The 20,173-nt window shown below is 41.5% G+C and overlaps 1 protein-coding gene and 1 pseudogene across 1 annotated transcript in view; both read left to right on the top strand.

The window, feature by feature from the left end:
• Taok3 (TAO kinase 3) overlaps nucleotides 1-20,173 on the top strand; it is a 110,621-nt gene that overhangs the window by 15,974 nt on the left and 74,474 nt on the right. Inside the window, exons 3-7 of the mRNA XM_029559276.1 lie at nucleotides 7,704-7,775; nucleotides 8,587-8,688; nucleotides 14,562-14,607; nucleotides 15,692-15,788; nucleotides 18,647-18,760. Coding sequence (XP_029415136.1) covers nucleotides 7,704-7,775; nucleotides 8,587-8,688; nucleotides 14,562-14,607; nucleotides 15,692-15,788; nucleotides 18,647-18,760 — 431 coding nt within the window. The remainder of the gene's footprint in view (nucleotides 1-7,703; nucleotides 7,776-8,586; nucleotides 8,689-14,561; nucleotides 14,608-15,691; nucleotides 15,789-18,646; nucleotides 18,761-20,173) is intronic.
• LOC103726794 lies at nucleotides 2,557-3,163 on the top strand (annotated as a pseudogene).

Raw genomic sequence — 20,173 nt, forward strand, 5'->3', positions numbered from 1 at the left:
GCCACCAGGTCAAGAAGGATACAACCATATCCCAGAAGCCCTGCTCTGTATTCCACAGTTGCAGCCTCCCCATCCCCTGATGAGTGTCCACAGTCCCAGTTTTCCTGACGCATATGTTCTTGCCTCTCTTTATATTTAACTCAGTTACTTTTGTACTCCTAGACAAAATAAATTGATTTTTCCCAGTCTGTAAGTTCTTTCAAACAGAAGCATTTGGAGGCTAAAGAAATATCTCAGCATTAGAGAACGCTTACTCCTCCTTCAGAGGACCTATCAGGCAGCCTTACAACCACCTGTAATTCCAAGGGATCTAACACCCTGTGGTCTCCATGAGAAATCACATACACACGATGCACATACACTCACACAGGCACACACATATACAGATAAATAAAAATAAATCTTAAAAAATAGGGGCTGGTCCAATAAACTAGTTAGGATTATTTTTTAAAAAAATAGGCTGGAGAAAAGGCTCAGTGGCTCGTAGCACTGGCTGCTCTTACAGAGGACCTGGGCTCAGTTCTCAACACCCAAATGGCAGCCAACAACCATCTATAACTCCTGTTTCAAAGGATTCAATGCCCTCTTCTAGCCTCTACGGGTGTTGCATGACATGGGTGCACTTCTATACATGCAGGCAACACATTCATATACATAAATAAAAATAAAATTTAATTCTTTAATTAAAATAAAAACAAAATAGGAACATTCTGCGTGCCTTCACTTCTGACAGGTTTGCCATGCTCAGATCTGTCCTTCAGTCATCCTTTCCACACTCCCTCTGTTGCTTTATAACCATTTCATCATCTCCAAATCTCCCTTCACCAGCATCACAGAGTGGCCTCAGTTCTGACTCCTCTGTTTGTCGAGGCAGACAAACGCTTCTTAAAGGTCCAGTATTTCACAGTGAATGTGGAGTAAACCAAGCCTGTTCTGAAACTTACAAACCAGCCAGCCGTTTGTCCTAGCGGTAGACGAAACTGACTTCACAGAATACCTTGTAATTGCTTTGGGGCCAAGTTCTCGCTTATGGTGTTTGGCTTCGTATCTGCCTTTTGAATAACTTCTCAGAAAGGCCAACATGATGCCCTGAGTACAGCAGGTACTAGACATGTGTCACTTGTTGCTAATACTAGCGAAATCATGAGGGAACCAGGGAGGCTTTGACACTGACATGCAATCATCCGTCTACGCTGTCTGTATACCAATATTAATCGTACACTAAAGAACAGAAAGGGAAACCAACACTTTAGTATGAAACCTACAAAAAGCTTTAACCTTCTGTCTGCTGTGGGCACATAGATAGTACCCTAAAAAATGGATTTTTCCCACCAGTCATCATATGTGTTGTTAATTCGCCATTCATTGTGCTGCACCTGCCTTCCTTTCATTACATGAGTACGACTGTACCCAAGAAGGCCACACCACCCCTTCCACGGACAGCTGCAGTGGCCTGTGTGCTCTCCACTTTCTTGCACTCACCTAAGTGAGCTGAAATAGAGGTATATCACTTTCCCGTTTGCTATGAAGGTGTTGAGGTCTCTCTCCTATTCTTAGTCAAAGATAAAATTCTTGCTGTGGTCTCCTTGGCCCTTCCTGGTGTGGTCCCTGTCTGCACCTGAGCCCCTTTCTTTTCCCTCTCCTTGCCTCCTGTGAACATCTATCACAGACTCGTACATGAGCAGTTATCTCTCCAATGTTTTCCTGTCCATCCTCCTCTGCTGGACTCCTCTTTATCTTCTGTTGTTGTTGTTTTAGTCTTTTGGGGAATTCTAGCTGGCCTGTAATTCACTACGTAGACCAGGCTGACCTCGATCTCACAGAGATCCACCTGCCTCTGCTTCCTGAGTGCTGGGATTTAAGGTGTGCACCACCACGCCTGTCTTTCTGTTCATCTTTTAGTCCTTAAGTCACATTCCTCCAGGGAAGGCTTTCCCCACCTCTTAAGTCACAGCCTCTATTTTTGGTTTTTGTAGAAGGGTATGTCCCCACTCTACTGTTCCCACCATAGTCACAGATTCACATTTGTCTGTTTTTTGTTTACTGGTTTGTTTGTTTTTTTTCTGGACTGGAGAGCAGGCTCAGTGGTTAAGAGTGCATGCTGCTCTTGCAGAGGACCCAAATTCGGTTCTCAGCAGCACATCAGACGCCTGACAGCTGACTGTGATTTTAACTCCAAAATCCTCTCTTCTGGCCTCCCTGAACACTACACTCACATGCTCAAACACACTCATATATACATACATTTATAGATGATGATAGATAGATGATAGATAGATAGATAGATAGATGATAGATAGATAGACAGATAGATAGATATACATCATATATATATAACCTATATAAAATATATAATTGAAAGTAAAAATAAATAAGATGGGCATGGTGGCAGGAAGATCTTGTGAATTTGAAGACAGCCTTGTCTACATAGTGAGTTCCAGGACAGCCAGGGTTGCATAGTGAGACCATGCCTCAAAAAACCAAAAGACTGACTGCTGAGGCTGAGAAGCAGGCAAGTCCTCTCTGTGGAACTGCAGCCTCCAGCTTCCATCCAGCATGGAGTACCTCATTGGCATCCAGGGCCCCGGCTACGTCCTCATCACCTCCAACAGGGGTGGCCACCAGCAATATTGTCCAGATGAAGGACAATCATGACAAGATGTTTAAGATGAGTGAAGTGAAAAAAATCTTACTTCTATGTGTTGGAGAGGTTGGAGACACCATATAGTTTGCAGAAGATATCCAGAAAAATGTGTAGCTTTATAAGATACAGAATGGATATAAATTGTTTCCCACAGCAGCAACTAATTTCACCCATCAAAACTTGGCTATCTTCGGAGTTGGACCCCGTATCATGTGACCCTCTTCCTGACTGTCTATGATGAGATGGGGGGCCAGTGCTTTACTACATGGACCACCTGGAAGCCATGGCCAAGGCTCCTTCTGCAGCTCATGACTATGGTGCCTTCCTGACTCTCAGTATCCTTGACCGATACTACACACCAACCGTCTCACGTGAGAGGGCAATGAAGCTTCTCAGGAAATGTGTGAGGAGCTCCAGAAGCACATCATCTTGAATCTGCCCACCTTCAGTATTCAGATCATTGACAAAAATGACATCCAGGATCCGGGTAACATTACCTTCTCTAAGCAGGGCTCCTAACGTAACATCCTTTCCTCCCACTTGCCAGGGACCTTTTTTTGATCGACTCGTTTAATTTTTTCCTACTCTTTTGGCATGCACTGTTGATAGATGGTTAACTCAAAATAAAGCTGAATATAGATACATTGGGGAAAAAAAACCCAAAAAAATAAAATTGAAAAAGTAGGTATCTTTCTCTGCAAACTAGGAGAAAGGCACAGCTGAAAACTGGCTCAAAAAAGAAAGATAATAGTAAGTTCTCAATAAGTATGTTTGCAGCTTCTAATTGTGTTCACAGCTCCTAAGACCATTAGGGCTATTGGGAATATTAAGCATGACTGTGAATTCCTAGGATAGACTATAATCACACAGAATACAGTATGGGGCACTGAAAAGCTGAGAATGTGTTGAGTTGCCATTCCTGGTCGTAAAATATTTATTATTTATTCATTATTGTAGTTTCTTTGTAACTAGTTCCAATTTCTAGCCAAAATTTTCACATATTGGGGCTAGAGAGATGGCTCACTGGTGAGAGCACTTGCTGCACAAGCATGAGGGTCTGAGTTCAAATCCCCAGCACTCATCTACAAAGCCAGCATGCCCATCACACCTATAAACACAGCACAGAGTGCTATCGGGGGTAGACAGGAACATTACTGGCGTTTACTGCCTGCCATCAAGCTCCAGGTTCAATGAGAGACACTGTTTCAAGGGCAGAGAGTGAGGGAACAGGACACACAGTGTCCTCCTCTGGCTTCCATATGCACATGTGCATATATACCATATATGTACAACGCCCTATGTATACACATATATACAAAAACTTCGGTATATAAAGGAAAAATCAACATGGGAATGTTTTTCAAATTTCCAATCTCTACACCAGTGTGTAGACTGTATAATTAAGTACATTCAGCAAGTTTCAATTAGTGACAATTCTGTAAATGTAAGAAATGAGTTCCAAACAGCATTGATTATAAATTAATGAGCAATTAATAACACTTTCTAATTCCATTTGTGCTTTCTCCCTTCTCCCCTCTTCTCCCTTCCCTCTCCTCCCCTCCCCTCCTCTTCCCTTCCCTCTCCTCCCCTCCCTCCCCTCTCCTGTGTCCTGTTCTCTGATACTGAAGGATAGAACCCAAGTCTCACACACAATGGTCAAATGCGCTCCAACCAAGCTGTAGCTCTACTGTTCTCTTTTCATAAACATTGACAGTTTGGTATTTTTTTATAGGTTAGAATATAGTTCAGTAACAGAGTTTGCACTAGGCCCTGGGTTCAGTCCCCAACACACAAAAATATTTTTTTTTTTTTGTAAAATCCCATCACAAGTTGACATTCCTCATTGGTTACTTTCTCTGCATCCTCTGGCTCCTCAGCTGAGGTTGTATAGATGTTTGCTTAAAACACCATCTTTTCAGCTGGGCGTGGTAGCACATGCCTTTAATCCCAGCACTTGGGAGGCAGAAGCAAGTGGATCTCTGTGAGATAGAGACCAGCCTGGTCTACATAGGCCAGCTGGAGGTACAGGGAGACCCTGTTTCAAAAAGACCACCAAAAAAAAAATCCACTTTTCAAATATAGCCTCTTTGACTTTTACTATAATAATGAATTTTTGCATCAACTTTTAATTTGCTATCATCAAAACACAGACTTAATGTTAAAATTATTTTATTTTAATAAAAAATAAAATATGGAGTGGGAAGGGGAGAGAAAAATAAAATAAAATAAAATATTTTGTGCTGGCAAGATGGCTCAGCAGTTAAGAGCACTGATTGCTCTTGCAGAGGACCCGATTAGATTCCCAGCACCCACATGGTGGCTAACAACCATCCATAACTCCAGTTCCCAGGGAATTCGATACCTTCTTCTGATCTCCGAGCATTGCACGACACTGGTGCACTAACACACATGCAGGCAATACACTCATACACATAAAATAAAAATAATAAAAATAAAATATTAAAATATATATTTTTTTTCGTGTTTTTGAGACAGTGTCTCCCTGTAGTCCCAGCTGGCCTAGAACTCTCTATGTGGACCAAGCTGGCCTCAAACTCACAGAGATCTGCCTGCCTCTGCCTCCCAAGTGCTGAGACTAAAGGCATGTGTCATCATGCCCAGCTAAAAATATATTTTAAAAGCTAATCTGTACCTCCTAAGTCAATAATTACTTTAAGATGCCTCTGGTGGGGAGGAGCTGGAGAGATGGTTCAGCAGCTAAGACCACTGGCTGCTCTTGCAGAGGACCTGGGTTCAATTCTCAGCCACATAATGGCTGACAACCGTTCATAACTCCAGTTCCAGGGCATCTGTCGCCCTTTCTGACCTCTGCAGGTATTGTATGACACCGTGCACCTATCTACTTGAAGGCATTATACTCACACACATAAAAAAATAATAAAATATTTTTAAATGCCTCTGTGGAAGCCTGCAGACTTGAAAACTATAATGGGTATATTTTATATCATAGGTCCTGTTATTTTAGTGCATATAAAATTATTTTAGCTGGAAAGATGGCTAAAATAAGAGCACGTACTATTCTTCCAGAGGGCCTGAGTTCGATTCCCAGAACCCACATCAGGAGGCTAACAACTGCCTGTAATTCCAGCTCCAGGGCATCTGACACCTCTACCCTCTGTGGGTTCCAGTATTAATGTGTACATATATAGACACACATCTATGCACGTGATTAAAAATAAAATGAAAAAAATTTAACCTGCATCCCTTTTCCCTACACTTTGGCTTTAGGAATCTGGGTGTGGAGCTTTTTGCATCAGTAAGTTATGGCTATTTGAAATAAAGTTTTTTTGAAAAATCATTTTTAAAAGCCTCAAATAGAGGAATTTCTTTAATTGGTTGTATTTAGGAAAATGAGCCGGAGTTTTTCTATAAAATTATAACCTTGTGATATCAGTGAGTGAATTCTAATCTCCTGCTGTAAAACCACCACTGCAGATTCATTCATTGGTCTGCACCCATAACAAACCAGGCATTCAGAACAGGATGTTTACACCAGCAATGTGTCACACTGTTAAAACCCAAAGTGGATGATCTTTTGTTTGTTTGTTTGTTTGTTTGCTTGCTTGTTTTTGAGACAGGATCTCACTGTATAGCACCTACTGGCCTGGAATTTGATTTGTAGACCAGGCCAGCCTCAAACGCAAAGAGATTTGCCTGCCTCTGCCTCCAGAGTACTGGGATTAAAGGTGTGTGCCATCACACCTCACCTCCAAATTTGATGACCTTTGTATTTATTATTTTGAAAATTTTAAGAAAATTGGTTCTAAATTTCTTCAATAAATTGAGAGAAAAAGCACCATTTGGGTGATTCGTGACTTTTCTGTGTGATTTCAGTGAATGTGAACAGTGAGTATGAAGACTGAGACAGGACACCATTCATAGATACACCTCACAAACATACACATTGCACATTTATGTGTAGTGCTTGTAACTTGTTTGGGAGGGGATACATGTGCACGTGTGTGTGTGTGTGTGTGTGTGTGTGTGTGTGTGCGCGCGCGCGTGCACTCACCTATGTGGCTGTCTGTGTGGAGGCCAGAGATCAATACTGGGTGTCTTCCTCAATCACGTCCACTTTTTCTTGAGCCAGCATCTTTCGCTGAACTTGGAGCTTGATGTTTTATTTAGGCTGACTGGTCAGCAAGCCCCAGGATTCCTCCTGCCTTCACCCCCCACAGCACTGCAGTTACAAGCACACAGCACCACATCCCGCTTTCCAGTGGCTACTCAGGACCCTCATTCTTACATACCTCACCCTCTGAGGCATCTCCCCAGTCCAACTCATCCTTTTTTACTTTGCATTTATTTTTTATTTTTATTTTTATGTTTATGTGCCTATGTGAGTTTGTGTGCACCATGTATATGCAGGAACTCCCAGAGGCAAGAAGAGGGCATCAGATCCCCTGGAACAGAAGTTAGAGATGGTTGTGAGCCACCATGTGGGTGCTGAGAACAGAACCCAGGTCCTCTGCAAGAGCAGCCAGTACTCCTAACCATGGAGCCATCTCCCTAGCCCAACTGTCTGGTTCTTCAATGGTCATTTCATTATAGGCTTCATCCTATGTATTAAACTGATTCTCCATTGTTGGACATCTACAAGGAGAAGCCCAAATAGGTATTTTGTAAATTAGCCTTTCTTTCTGACTGTGTATATTTTGTTGAAGCCTGACCCTTTTTTTGTATTATAATTTGTACATGTTGTACAGCAAGAAATAAAAAGAAAGCCAGGCGTGGTGGCACGCGCCTTTAATCCCAGCCTGCAGGAGGCAGAGGCAGGTGGATCTCTGTCTGCATAGCCAGTGCCAGGCCAGCTGGGGCTACAGGAAGACCCTGTCTCAAAAAGACAAAAATAAATAAATAAAATGAAACTGTTCCCATAAAATCAAAGTGGAATGGCTCAGTAACCTGCCAATCAGAGTATCTGTAAACTGTGATGCTGAACTGTGAGTATGGTATGTTGGAAATCTGATCCAGTATTTAAGTTCCAGGACTCAACATCACCAATTCTTTTTATCTTTCTTCTTCTCTCTTAATACAGGCCACAAATGCTCACACTAATGAGGTGGTGGCAGTTAAGAAAATGTCCTACAGTGGGAAGCAGACCCATGAGGTGAGAGAAGAGCCACATGTACCTAAGCTGACATGGGAGATTAGGATGATGTTAACTTTACCTAAATTCTGGTGTTCTGAAGAGCAGAGTTGGGAAACAGTGGTTGACAGTATTGCCATGTACATTTCAAAATCAGCAGAAGACAGGATTCTAAAATCCTTACCACAGAGAAATTATAAATATTTGAGATGATGGATATGGAAACACCATCTCAGATAATTATACAACATAACCATATATGGTATCAACACACATACAGTACCCATAAATACACATGATTATAAATGTGTCAATTAAAAACAGAGCACAGCTTTCAGAAAAGAAATTCATAAAAAGTTCTTTAAACATTAAAAAAAAAGGTAACTGAGTGTAATGGTACTCGTCTTCAATGAAGCACTTGGGAGGCAGAGTCAGAGGCAGGCAGGTCTTTGTGGTTCAAGGACAGCCTCAGCTACACAGCAAGGTCCTGTCTCAAATAAAACAAAACAAAACAACCAATTATTTAAAAATATCAGAATCACAATGTTTTTCTTCCTCTGGGACATAAAGAAAAGTTCCTACCTTAGTGAACTATTTCCAGAATAGAATATGGATGTATGTAGTGGTTTTATTTTGGTATCTTTGATGAGAGATTTGCACTTAAACATACTTAGACTGAAGAAATAATACAAGGTATATAGCTTATTCATTTAACATTGACCTCATGTCCATTTAACATGGTAAAAGAACATGCGTGTATCTATATCTATATATACGCTTGATAAATACTGTTTGCACTTTAAAAATGAGACTGTTTTTCTGACTTCTATAGAAATGGCAAGATATTCTTAAAGAAGTTAAATTTTTGCAGCAGCTGAAGCACCCTAATACCATTGAGTACAAAGGCTGTTATTTAAAAGAGCACACTGCATGGGTAAGTCAGAGCATCGCTCTTCTCTTTTTTGTATTAAATGTTATTTTATTTTATTTGTTTATTTATTTGGTCTTTTTTGAGACAGGGTCTCCCAGGCCCCAGCTGGCCTGGAACTCACTATGTAGACCAGGCTGACCTTGAACTCACAGAGATCTGCCTGCCTCTGCCTCCTGAGTGCTGGGATTAAAGGTGTGCATTACTACGCCCAGCTATTTTTAATTTTTTATGTGTGTGAATGTTTTGCCTCCATGTATGTAACTGCACCACATGTGTGCAATGCCTTGCAGAGGCCAGAAGATGGTGTCAGGTCCCCTGGAACTGGAGTTGTAGATGGTTATTAGCTGCCATGTGGGAGCTGGAAATCGAATCTGGGTCCTTTGGAAGAACAGCAAGTGTTCTTGCCCACTGAGCCACCTCTCTAGTCCTATTCAATACTTTTTATATTTATTTGCACTATAAAATTATGAATCCCATTTCTGTCCCATTGACTTTTATTATTGACATTTAATACTTGTTAGTGCTTCTATGGTACACATTCCATAAGACTAACTATGGTGTCTAGCCTACTGGAAACTTTATTCTGAAAACATTTAGCAAAGACAGTAAAAAGTTAATATCATCTTGTAAAAGCAAAACTCAAGCCCCTTGAGTATCATCCTAGATTTTTTAAAAAATTTATTACATTTATTTTATGTGTGCACATGTACCACAGAGTATATGTGGAGGTCAGAGGACAACTCACAGGGGTCAGTTCTCTCCTTCCACCGTGTGGGTCCTGGGCAAATCAAACTCATATTGTCAGGTTTAACTGCACCTTTACCTGTTGAGCCATCTTGGAGGCCATGTTCCTAGAATTCTCATCATTGTTATTTTTCATCCCTCTTTCCATTCCATTTGACCAAAGATTTGGGATTGCACTTGATGCTACCTCTACTATGTACTTTTACTAAACAGCACTGTTGTGTGATTGACTGAAATGGTCTTTTGTACTACTCAGTCTTGGTATATTTTATGTCACTGTGATACCGTTTAAGGCTGACATGTTACATACCATTTAGAACATAAAAGTGTTAAACTTTGTAGTTTATTAGGCTGAACATCTTAACTTAAGTTTGTTCTAACTATCATTGATTAAGTGCTTATCGTGTACCAAGTTCTTTCTGGTATGTGATCTTTAATGGGAAATGGAAGTTTTGAAATATTGGGGGGGTTTACTTATTATTGTTTTATGTGTATGACTATATTGCCTGTATGAACGTAAGTGTACTGATGTTGTACAATGCCCACAGAGGTCAGAAGAGGGCATTGGATTACCCTGGAACTGGAGCGATGGATGGTTGTTAACTGCCATGTAGGTGCTGGGAATCGAACACAGGTCCCCTGAAAGAGCAGCCAGTGCTCTTAACCTCTTAACCATCTCTCCAGCCCCATATTTTTTATTTTTAATTATGTGTATGTGTGTGTACCTGCATGAGTTTATGTGCACCATGTGTGGGCAGTTGTCCTCAGAGGCCGGAGAATGTCAGACCCCCTGGTGTTGGGAACTAAGCTCAGGTCCTCTGCAAGACCAGTGAGTGCTCTTAACCACTAAGCCATCTCTCCAGCCCTGAAACTTTTGTCCCAAATAGTATATTTAAGCATTTCTGTTCAAGCAATTTGTATGTGTGTGTGTGTGTGTGTGTGTGTGTGTGTGTGTGTGTGTGTGTGTGTAGCTGAAAACTGGATGTCTTCCTCAGTCTCTCTCCACCCTGAATTTTGAGACAGAACCAATTGGCTAGACTGGCTGGCCAGTTAAGTTGAGAGATCCTTCTGTCTCCATCTTCCCAGCACTGGGTTTATAGACACCACTACCATGCCAAGTGAAAATATGGGGACAGAATTCAAGTCTTCATGCTTGCAAGGCAAGCACTTTACCCACTGAACCATCCCTTCAATCCCCTACCAACTCTTAAGCTATCTAGAACTATTGTTTTCCTTCCAAACAGAAAAAATTAATCAGAAATTAAACAGAAGAAATTAAGCATCTTATCTGGAAATCAGTTGGTCTCCACAGTCTCAGCAGACAGGTGACTCTAGAAAGAGATTTCACTCAAGCAGGATAAATGCTACAAAAGCCAAGAGCAAACCCTTGGAGCTCTTCCTCGAAGCCTGTTTAACTCTTAGGTTACATGGAGTGCTCATAAGCTTGGTTACCTGGTTTCCATCTACAACTGGTTTGACAGACTAATTAGAAGCTGCTCTTAGGAACTGAGATGCAAGATGCATACAGATGAACAGGAACAAGCATAATCTGGCCACAAGGAAGATGTGAAGATAACTAGAAGCAGATCTGCTCAGTTAAAGACAGAGCAGCTAGAGCTGCCCAGTGTCCTAGCCGAGTGTCAGGAGCCAGCAGGCAGGTCAGGGCCTTTGTGCCATGTACTAAGAAAAGAGCATTTGTTTTTTTTTTTGTTGTTGTTGTTTGGTTTTTGTTTTTGTTTTTGGTGCATGCTCAAACTTTATTTATAATAGAGATATTCAAAAGTTGAGCACTTACAAATTTGAAACATTGTTAATCAGTGCTTCAGTGCTGTCTTAAAAGTTCCATGCCACTTCACCCATTGACTTCTTAAATTCTTTTTTTTCCTTAGTAAAAGCAAAGATTTTAACATATGTTATGGAACAATCTCTACACTGAATTATTTACATGTATTAATTCATTATATAATCACTCTGAAAGATAATAGCAAGCTAGATCTAGTACTTGTAGTCTTATCTATAATTCTGTAAAGATTCTGTTGGAAAAGAGAAGTTGGTCCTAAAATATTAGTTCTCGTATCTTGAGATACTTCTTTTCTGATAAGATCCTGTTTCCTTTTTTTTTTTTTTTTTTTTCTCCCTTTTAACTCCTCCCATATCTCCCCGCCATTTTTTTTCTGATAACTTCATGTGCTCTTTCTTCTTCCTTGATTTATTTATTTTTATGGGGCTTTTGGCTACTCTAACATTCCCCCCTCTGAAGAGGTAACCCTAAAATCTTTTAAGGATTAGATATAAGCTTCCAAATACTTTCAACATATTTGGCCTTTGGAACAGAGTATGTTGTTAACAGGCTCAAGGACATGTTGACTTTTAGCCAAGAAACTGGCAACTTTTCTTTGGTTTTTTTTTTTTACCCTAACTGCCTAACCAGTTCCTACCTCCTGTTCTTATCACTATCCTTTGAAGAGGTTACCCAACTTGCGGATAGGGAATCAGGACGCAGACCGCTCTGGTACTTCTTTTCTGATAAGATCCTCTGTTTCTTTCTTTTTTCATATATTCTTTCTTCTTTTAATATTTTATTTTATTTTGTATATGAGTGTATTGCCTATATGCATGTGAGTATACCTGTGTCATGCAATGCTGCAGAGGTCAGAAGAGGGCTTTGGATTCCCCTAAAACTGGAGTTAAGGATGGTTTGTAGCCACCATGTGGGTGCTGGGAATCAAACCCAGGTCCTCTGCAAGAGTAGTCAGTGCTCTTAACCGCTGAGCCATCTCTCCAGACCCTCTTTCTTCTTCTTTTATTTATTTATTTATTTTATGGGGCTTTTGGCTACTCTAACATTCCCCCCCCCCCAAAGAGGTAACCCTAAAAATCTTTTAAGGATTAGATAAAAGCTCCCAAATACTTTCGACACTTTTGGCCTTTGGAACGGAGTATGTTGCTAAGAGACCCAAGGACATTGTGAGTTTTAGCCAAGAAATTGGCTACTTTTCTTTGGGGTCTTTTTACCCTAACTGCCTAGCCAATTCCTACCTCCTATTCTTATCATCCTCTGAAGAGGTTACCCAACTTGCGGATAGGGAATCAGGACGCAGACCGCTCTGGCTTCTTCCATACTGAACTGGGACGCAGGGTGAGGCAGTTGGAGAACCCCTTCAGTGGGTCTATCTAAAAGACTCCCAAATTGCATAACTCTTATCTGTACGGGGGAAAAAAAAGTCCTTGACTGGTGAATAGGAATGTGAAGGAGAAGTAAAGGCAAGAGTAATTAGCATTACAAGTTCTAGACAGGGAACTAGAAAAAAGTCAGAACAGGGCAATTTTCAAATGTTCATATGAGAGTCCATTGGAATTTCTTGACAATGGCTTCCAAAAGCATCCCTCTGTTGGGAACATTTGTAACAATGCTGGGGTTTATAGCATGCAATTCTTAGAAAATAAAAACACAAACGTATTCATCCTGTTCAGTTTTAAAGCTGTGTACAATGTGTCCCAACTTCTGGTGATTCAACTCTCAGTTCTGTGACTTCACAGTGGTGTGCAGCTGATACAGGAAGAAACTGTAGTCACATTTTGAATTTTCATCTTTTTCTGGGTTGACATGTGCGGTACAGGCCTCTCTGGCAATGCTGGGCAGTAGCAGCAGCTGCAGCTCGCTGTTTGCCTCATGGCCATACAATCAAGAACTGGAACTCTACAGAACATTAGGGTTCTCCACCCAGTAAGCCCCAGGGATCTGCCTGTCTCTGCCTCCCAGGGGCTAGAATTACAAGCACGTACTACCATGCCAGGATATTTTTATGTGGACTCTGTGGATTGAACTTAGGTCCTCATATTTGCAAGGCAAACACTTTACCAAGTGAGCTATCCCCTCAGCCCCTCTAGTAAATATTTTTGAGATATGAATTAAAATCTCCAGTATCACTCAGATTCAAGGTAATGTCACATCTTTAGACTGAGTCCTACAAAGATATATTTGTTTCTTGTGTCAAGCTTTGAGAATGTGAAACCAAAGATTGGTTCCTGACTGAGGTCCTCCTCTTTCCTTTTGGTGCTGGATACTGAACCCAAGGCTTTGCATGAGATTTATTTTCTTTAGCCTATATTTACCAACACAGATTTTACTGGCTTTTGTATTTCTTGACAGTTTCTAAATTATAATTTTTAACTTAGAGTAAAACCTAGCCACTTAAAACCCTTTATAAAGCAGGACAATGTAGAAAGTAGTAAACAGGCCAGGAGTGGTGGCACACGCCTTTAATCCCAGCACTTGGAAGGCAGAGGCAGACGAATCTCTGTGAGTTCGAGGCCAGACTGGTCTACATAGTGAGTTCCAGGCCAGCTGGGGCTATAGGAAGACCCTGTCTCAAAATGACAAGAAAGAAAGGAAGAAAGGAAGAAAGAAAGAAAGAAAGAAAGAAAGAAAGAAAGAAAGAAGGAAGGAAGGAAGGAAGGAAGGAAGGAAGGAAGGAAGAAAGAAAGAAAGAAAGAAAGAAAGAAAGAAAGAAAGAAAGAAAGAAAGAAAAAGAAAGAAGGGAGGGAGGGAGGGAGGGAACAGGTGGGAACTGGCACTCTCAGCTTGACCATCCCCACAGTGAAAATTTCCATATCCAATCATATTCAAGTGAGAGATAACAGAAACTGAAATGTGGAAAATTATAAAATTCATATCAGGTAATTAAATAGGACAGGTTTGGGTGAGGCAGAATGTCTATCCTCCTAATATTCTTAGTACCTTCATTGGTTGGTTGGTTGGCTGGTTAGCTGACTGATTGATTAGCTGGTTAGCTGGCTGGCTTGTTGGTTGGTTGGTTGTCTGGCTGGTTGGTTGACTGGCTGTTTGGTTGGTTGGTTGGTTGGTTGGCTGGTTGGTTGGTTGACTGGCTGTTTGGTTGGTTGGTTGGTTGGCTGGTTGGTTGGCTGGCTGGTTGGTTGGTTGGTTGTCTGGCTGGTTGGCTGGTTGGTTGGCTGGCTGGCTGGTTGGTTGGTTGGTTGTCTGGCTGGTTGGCTGGCTGGTTGTCTGGCTGGTTGGTTGATTGGTTGGCTGGTTGACTGGCTCATTGGTTGGTTGATTTGAGGAACTTCTTACTAACTTTTTGTTCTGATTTTTTTTTAATCTGTTACAGTTGGTGATGGAGTACTGCTTAGGCTCAGCCTCTGACTTGTTAGAAGGTAAGAATGAAAGCTCTGTGCCCTCCTTCCTATTTTACCTCAATTAGAATGTTATCTGTGGGACTGGAGAAATGATTCAGCAGTTAAGAGTGTGTACTGCTCTTGTAAAGAACCTGAGTTTGGTGCCCAGCACCCAGAGCAGGAAGCTCAGTCACCTGTAAACCCAGCTCCAGAGGAACCAGTGCTCTCTTTTGGCCTCTATAGGCACCAGCACTCAGGTGCATATACCCACACAGACATAGATACATAGCCAAACACACAATTAAAAAATTAAAAAAGAATGTTATCTACTTGTAGACAGGGTACAGCTTGGGCTTCTAATGATAATAAAGGTTGTGTGGGTAAGCTGTGCAGATATCACCTCTGCAGTGTTACTGACATATCTGGGTAGGGTTCACAGTCCTGTTTGTGCTGAGTTCATGGTTATCCAGGGATCCAGGGCAGGTACTGCTGAAATGTTTAGTTAATGTGATGTATTTATGTAGCCAAAAGCATCAAATTTCATGTATATATGAGAGAGATGGAGGTACTGTCAACCTGTATTGATATTTAACACTTTCCAGTATCAGACTGACCCAACACTCCTCTACCAGTGCTGTTGGAACTAGTGGCAATGGTTAAAACTTACATTTAAAAATGTCTGCTATCATCCGTGATCTCTGAGTAGAAATTACTTCTTAGCCTCCTAGCCTCCTTCCCAAATAATGAAAGCCTGCAGTTAGAGGGGTAATTATAGGTGGTTTCATAGTAGAGAATAGTGTGACCCAGCACACTGCATGCATTTAACCTGTCATGAGGGACTGACAGATCAGGGCCCGGTCCAGCAGAATCAGTGTAGCATTGACTCATAACTGACCATAATTTAACACTGCATCGCTTCATGAATGTCAGGTCTGTTCTATTCTGTTTCATTATTGTGCACTTGGTTTCTCATTTATTGTTGTGCTATATAAGATGTGTATGCCACGTATTTAGGTGGGTGTGTCTCAAGTTGTCTTTGATAAAGCATATGGAACTTTGTGGCATTGTGACATTGGATGGCCCCATGGATCATCCCTCCTGACCCCCTCTCCTCTCTCCCCAGTTCATAAGAAACCACTTCAGGAAGTAGAGATTGCTGCCATCACTCATGGTGCCTTGCAGGGGCTGGCCTACCTCCACTTCCATTCACTGATTCACAGGTAAGACTGGACCCCAGCTTCATTTCCATTGCAGTTTCCTGGCTCTGTAGTCCTGAGACCTTGGATACTAGTTCATGCTCCAGCTTTCAGACCACCTGAGCATTTACAGGAAGCAAACTGATAGTTCCCACCTTGTCCATCGTTCTAGACGATATCATCACTGTTCTGAATTGGAGGCCGTTTGCTTGTTGTTGGGGGAGGGATTGTTTGTTGTGATTTTTGTTTTGTATTTTTTTTCCCTCAAGACAGGGTCTCACTATGCAGCCCAGGCTATCCTGGAGCTTACTATGTAGTCAGGCTGTCACTGGGTATCTCAAGCAGATCTCCCACTTACCCTGCCTCAGCCTCAAAGTGCTGGTATTAATGGTGTGCACCCCATGCCTGACTTCATTTGTAGGTAGCTGTTCTCTAGGCTGAGGTGCAGGAAAATTTTAAGAAGGCCCCAGTGACTCTCTGCTTCTATGTCAAGAACAGAAGAAAATCAACCTTCCTTGCACATAATTATTGCCTTCCCTATTGCAAGGAGCATGTTTATCTTATAAAAAATAGATGCCGCCTCATTACTTAAAATATTTCACATTCCTAAAATCCACATAAATATATGCTTAGGAAGGTACTCGCTTTGTGTTGATGGGTAAAGAAACTGGGGCTTAGAAAGGTGTAAATAACCCACCTGTAATTTTACAGCACTTAATAGAGCAAGGATTGAAAGTCGAATTTCCTAACCCAGTTATCTCGGGATTTCTTCTACTTCATTTTCCTCCTCTTTCTGGGAGAGGGGCATGCTAGAACCTGCAATTGTTCTACCTCTGTGCTGCATCCCAGCCTCTAAATGCTGTTTTTTGCACCATACTCCCCTCTCCTCCCTCTGTCCTCCGTCTGGCCACTTCTAAAGGAAACCCTGTCACCAGGCTTCCCCTCTCCCAGCACATATCTGTTAGCTGTTGCTTTCATCAGTAGTAGCAGGATGTCAGGTCCCCACGAAGGACTGAAGCGCTCACACATAAAAAGAAGCATTTGGCATTTACCAGGAAGAAGTGAAACCACTTGGTTGCGGTTCCTCCTTTGGCTTCTGCTTCAGTCACGGTAGAGGCTCTGTTACCGGTGACTGCTGCTAGGAGAGCAGAGCTTCCCTAAGACACACACACCCAGCCTTGCCTGGAATTTGACTGACGGATAAAGATGAGGAGTGATAAACTAGGGTGTATGTAGCTCCCTAGTGCAGCATTTGCCCAGCATACACAAGGCCATGGCTTCCCTCTCCAGCTCCACCAAAAGATAAAGCAAGCAGGCAAAGAATGGACCCAATCATGTCTGGGAACTATTGATTAAATACATTTAGCATAGTATCAATGAATTTAACAACTTTTTAAAATGTGTTCCTTTGGAACTAGGGTATCATGGCTGAATGCAATGTAATTTTGCTGGCTTTTATCTGAAACCCCAGTTTAGTTTTGTGTGTGTGCTTATTACTGTAATCCACATATTCTTTATAAAAGAAGTTAAGCAGACAAAAAAATTTAAAGAATGTTATATAAGTTCAAAAGTGAATACTGAGCCAGGCTTGGTGGCACACACCTTTAACTCAGCGCTCAGCAGGGAGAGGCAGGCAGATCTCTTGTGAGTTTGAGGCTAGCCTGGTCTACATAGCAAAAATAAATAAAAAGGAATACCATAACCAGGCATGGCAACACAACCCTATAGTCCCAGAACTTGGGAAGTAGAGGCAGGAGGGTCAGAAGGTCAAGGCTGCATGTGACCCAGTCTTAAAGCAAAACGTGAAAACCATGTCTCAGCTTTTTGTTGTTTTGAGGGACATTTCAGTCTTCCACTTAAAAAGAGAGACAGATAAAAGCTTGTGTTATAAAGAGATGTAAATAACACTTTTTCTTTAGTTCTCTCTGCCAATCCCCAATGCCGTCATAAGGAAGAAACTACATTTTCAAGGGACGTTTGTGCAAAGGTTTTGGAAGCATTTCACCTGACCGCTTTCACCTTGCCATGTTCTTGGCTTTGTCTTTCCACAGCCCATCCACTTGGTTCTTATTCCTCATTACACCTCATATCTTAAAATATATATATAAGGGGGACATCCACATCTTCCCCTTCTAAATCACCGCAGTGAAGGATGCGTTCTGTTCAATCATATTTTCCAAACATTTTGCTGCATAGAAGATCTAATATCTTTAGTAACAAACCAGTTGTGATTCATTATAATAATACATTGAAATGTAATTTCCTAACCCCTAATCCTTGTCTGTTTTGGTCTTTCAGGATCTTCTTTTTACTGTACAGTGTTATTTTTTCAAATAACACCTCCTATATAATATGTTCCTCCTATGCCTTAGAGTTGCAGTTACAGTTAAACACAGGAAGGGTCACAGGCAAGAGAGCAAAGGTATGTGTGTAGCTGAGGATTGTTGGTTAGGGCGACAATACAGACAGCTTGGATTTGTTCAGGTGCCAAAAATGTCACATAAGTTGGAAGGGGAAAAAAGGCTGTTACAATAGGACACTAATTTTCCCAGCACAAGGACTATTGCTGGTAGCTGGGTTAAGCATTTAAGAACAGGCCTTGTAAAGATAGCAGCCTAAGGGCCCTCTTTGACTACCGTGGCTGCCTTTCCCTCCATGTACCCCCTCCCTCTGAATACAGCTCTACCTAGCAGTAATTACACCCAGGAATCCGGGTTCCCTTACAACACGCAGTAACTTTTAAGTCCCCTTCTGGCCAGCTGAGCAACATTTGTTTGTCTTCTTTAATAAACTTTTTATCTTATTAATTGCATGCTCTGACCTATTCCATAATCAGAATTGAAAAGTAATTTTCTAATCCTCTTCCTTTCCTCCTCCTATAGGGATATTAAAGCAGGAAATATTCTCCTAACAGAGCCAGGCCAGGTGAAGCTAGCTGACTTTGGATCTGCCTCTATGGCTTCTCCTGCCAACTCTTTTGTGGGCACGCCTTACTGGTATGTACACTTAGAAGGTGTAATGATGTAGGCTTAAATATGCAAATGAGGTTGGGCATGGTGGCGCATGCCTTTAGTCCCAGCACTTGGGAGGCAGAGACAGGTGGATCTCTGTGAGTTCAAGTCCAGCCTGGTCTACATAAGAAGTTCCAGGCCAGCTGGGGCTACAGGGAGACCCTGTCTCAAAAAAGGCCAAATAATAATAATAATAATAATAATGATGATGATGATGATGATGATGATGTAAATGAGCAGGACAGACACTTGGTATCATTGTTTTTTGTTTTGTTTTGTTTTGTTTTGTTTTATCGTCCTAGGGATGGAACCTGAGGCATTAGAATGCTAGGCAAGTGCTCTACCACTGAACTGCATCCCCAGCCTTCTTTATTTTGAGATGTGGTCTCACTGAGTTATCTAGATTGGCTTTAAATTCATTCTGTAGCTCAGGCAGGCCTTCAATTTATAACCCTCCTACCTCAACCTTTGGAGGAATTAAGGTTACAAGCCTGTACCACCAAGCTGGCCTGGTTTTATCTCTTAACATGTGTTCCCCATCTGCCCCTAAATGAAATTTTATTTGAGAAGGTTAGAAAACTCATTAGCTGGGGGCTGGAGAGATGGCTCATCAGCTAAGAACACTGCCTGTTCTTGCAGAAGATCCAGGTTCAAAACCCAGCACCCACGTAGCAGCTAACAACTGTCTGTAACTCCAGTTCCAGGGGATCTGAGCCTCTCCTGTTCTCTGCGGGCATTGCAGGACACAGGTGCACTCACCCACATGCAGGCATACACATAAAATAATAAAATATTTTTTTAAAAAAAGAAAACTCGTTAGCCAAAATATAATAATAAAAACAATAATAATCCAAAAAAGAAGGAGAAACACTTGATTTAGAATAAAACTTAGAATGACCTTAAATTGCTCAAGTAAGATGCTGACTTTGGGTCTGCTTTGTGTGTTAACAACAGTGCTACCAACCGTTGAGAAGTTAGCTTTAGGTTTCGCTTGAGGTCGCTTTTGAACTGTTCCCTGGAGGCTCAGTGTCCAGGCAAGGGACAAGAGAGCTTCCTCAGCTTTCTCTGGCTGGCTACCAGAGAGGAATAGAAGAAATCCAAGTTCCTGACTCTACCAAGCTCCCTGACACATCATCTGCCTTGACCCCGACTGACTTAAAGTTGTTCTCCTACATTCATATTTGTTTCCTAACTATCACCAACACATCATAATGTAGCTTTGAGAAACTTATATGCTGGAAAATTACCCACTAATACCAGCTGCTGTTTGACTTCGCCTCTCCTCATAAGACAGAGTTTACCAGCTGGTGCTGACACATAATAATAGAATATAGCATATCAAACTCAGGACCCTTCCCTTCCTGTGAAACTGTATCCCAGACAAACAAATAGTGACAC

The sequence above is a fragment of the Nannospalax galili genome, unplaced genomic scaffold (assembly GCF_000622305.1).
Source record: "Nannospalax galili isolate Female #2095 unplaced genomic scaffold, S.galili_v1.0 scaffold769, whole genome shotgun sequence".
NCBI classification, from domain to species: Eukaryota; Metazoa; Chordata; class Mammalia; order Rodentia; family Spalacidae; genus Nannospalax; species Nannospalax galili.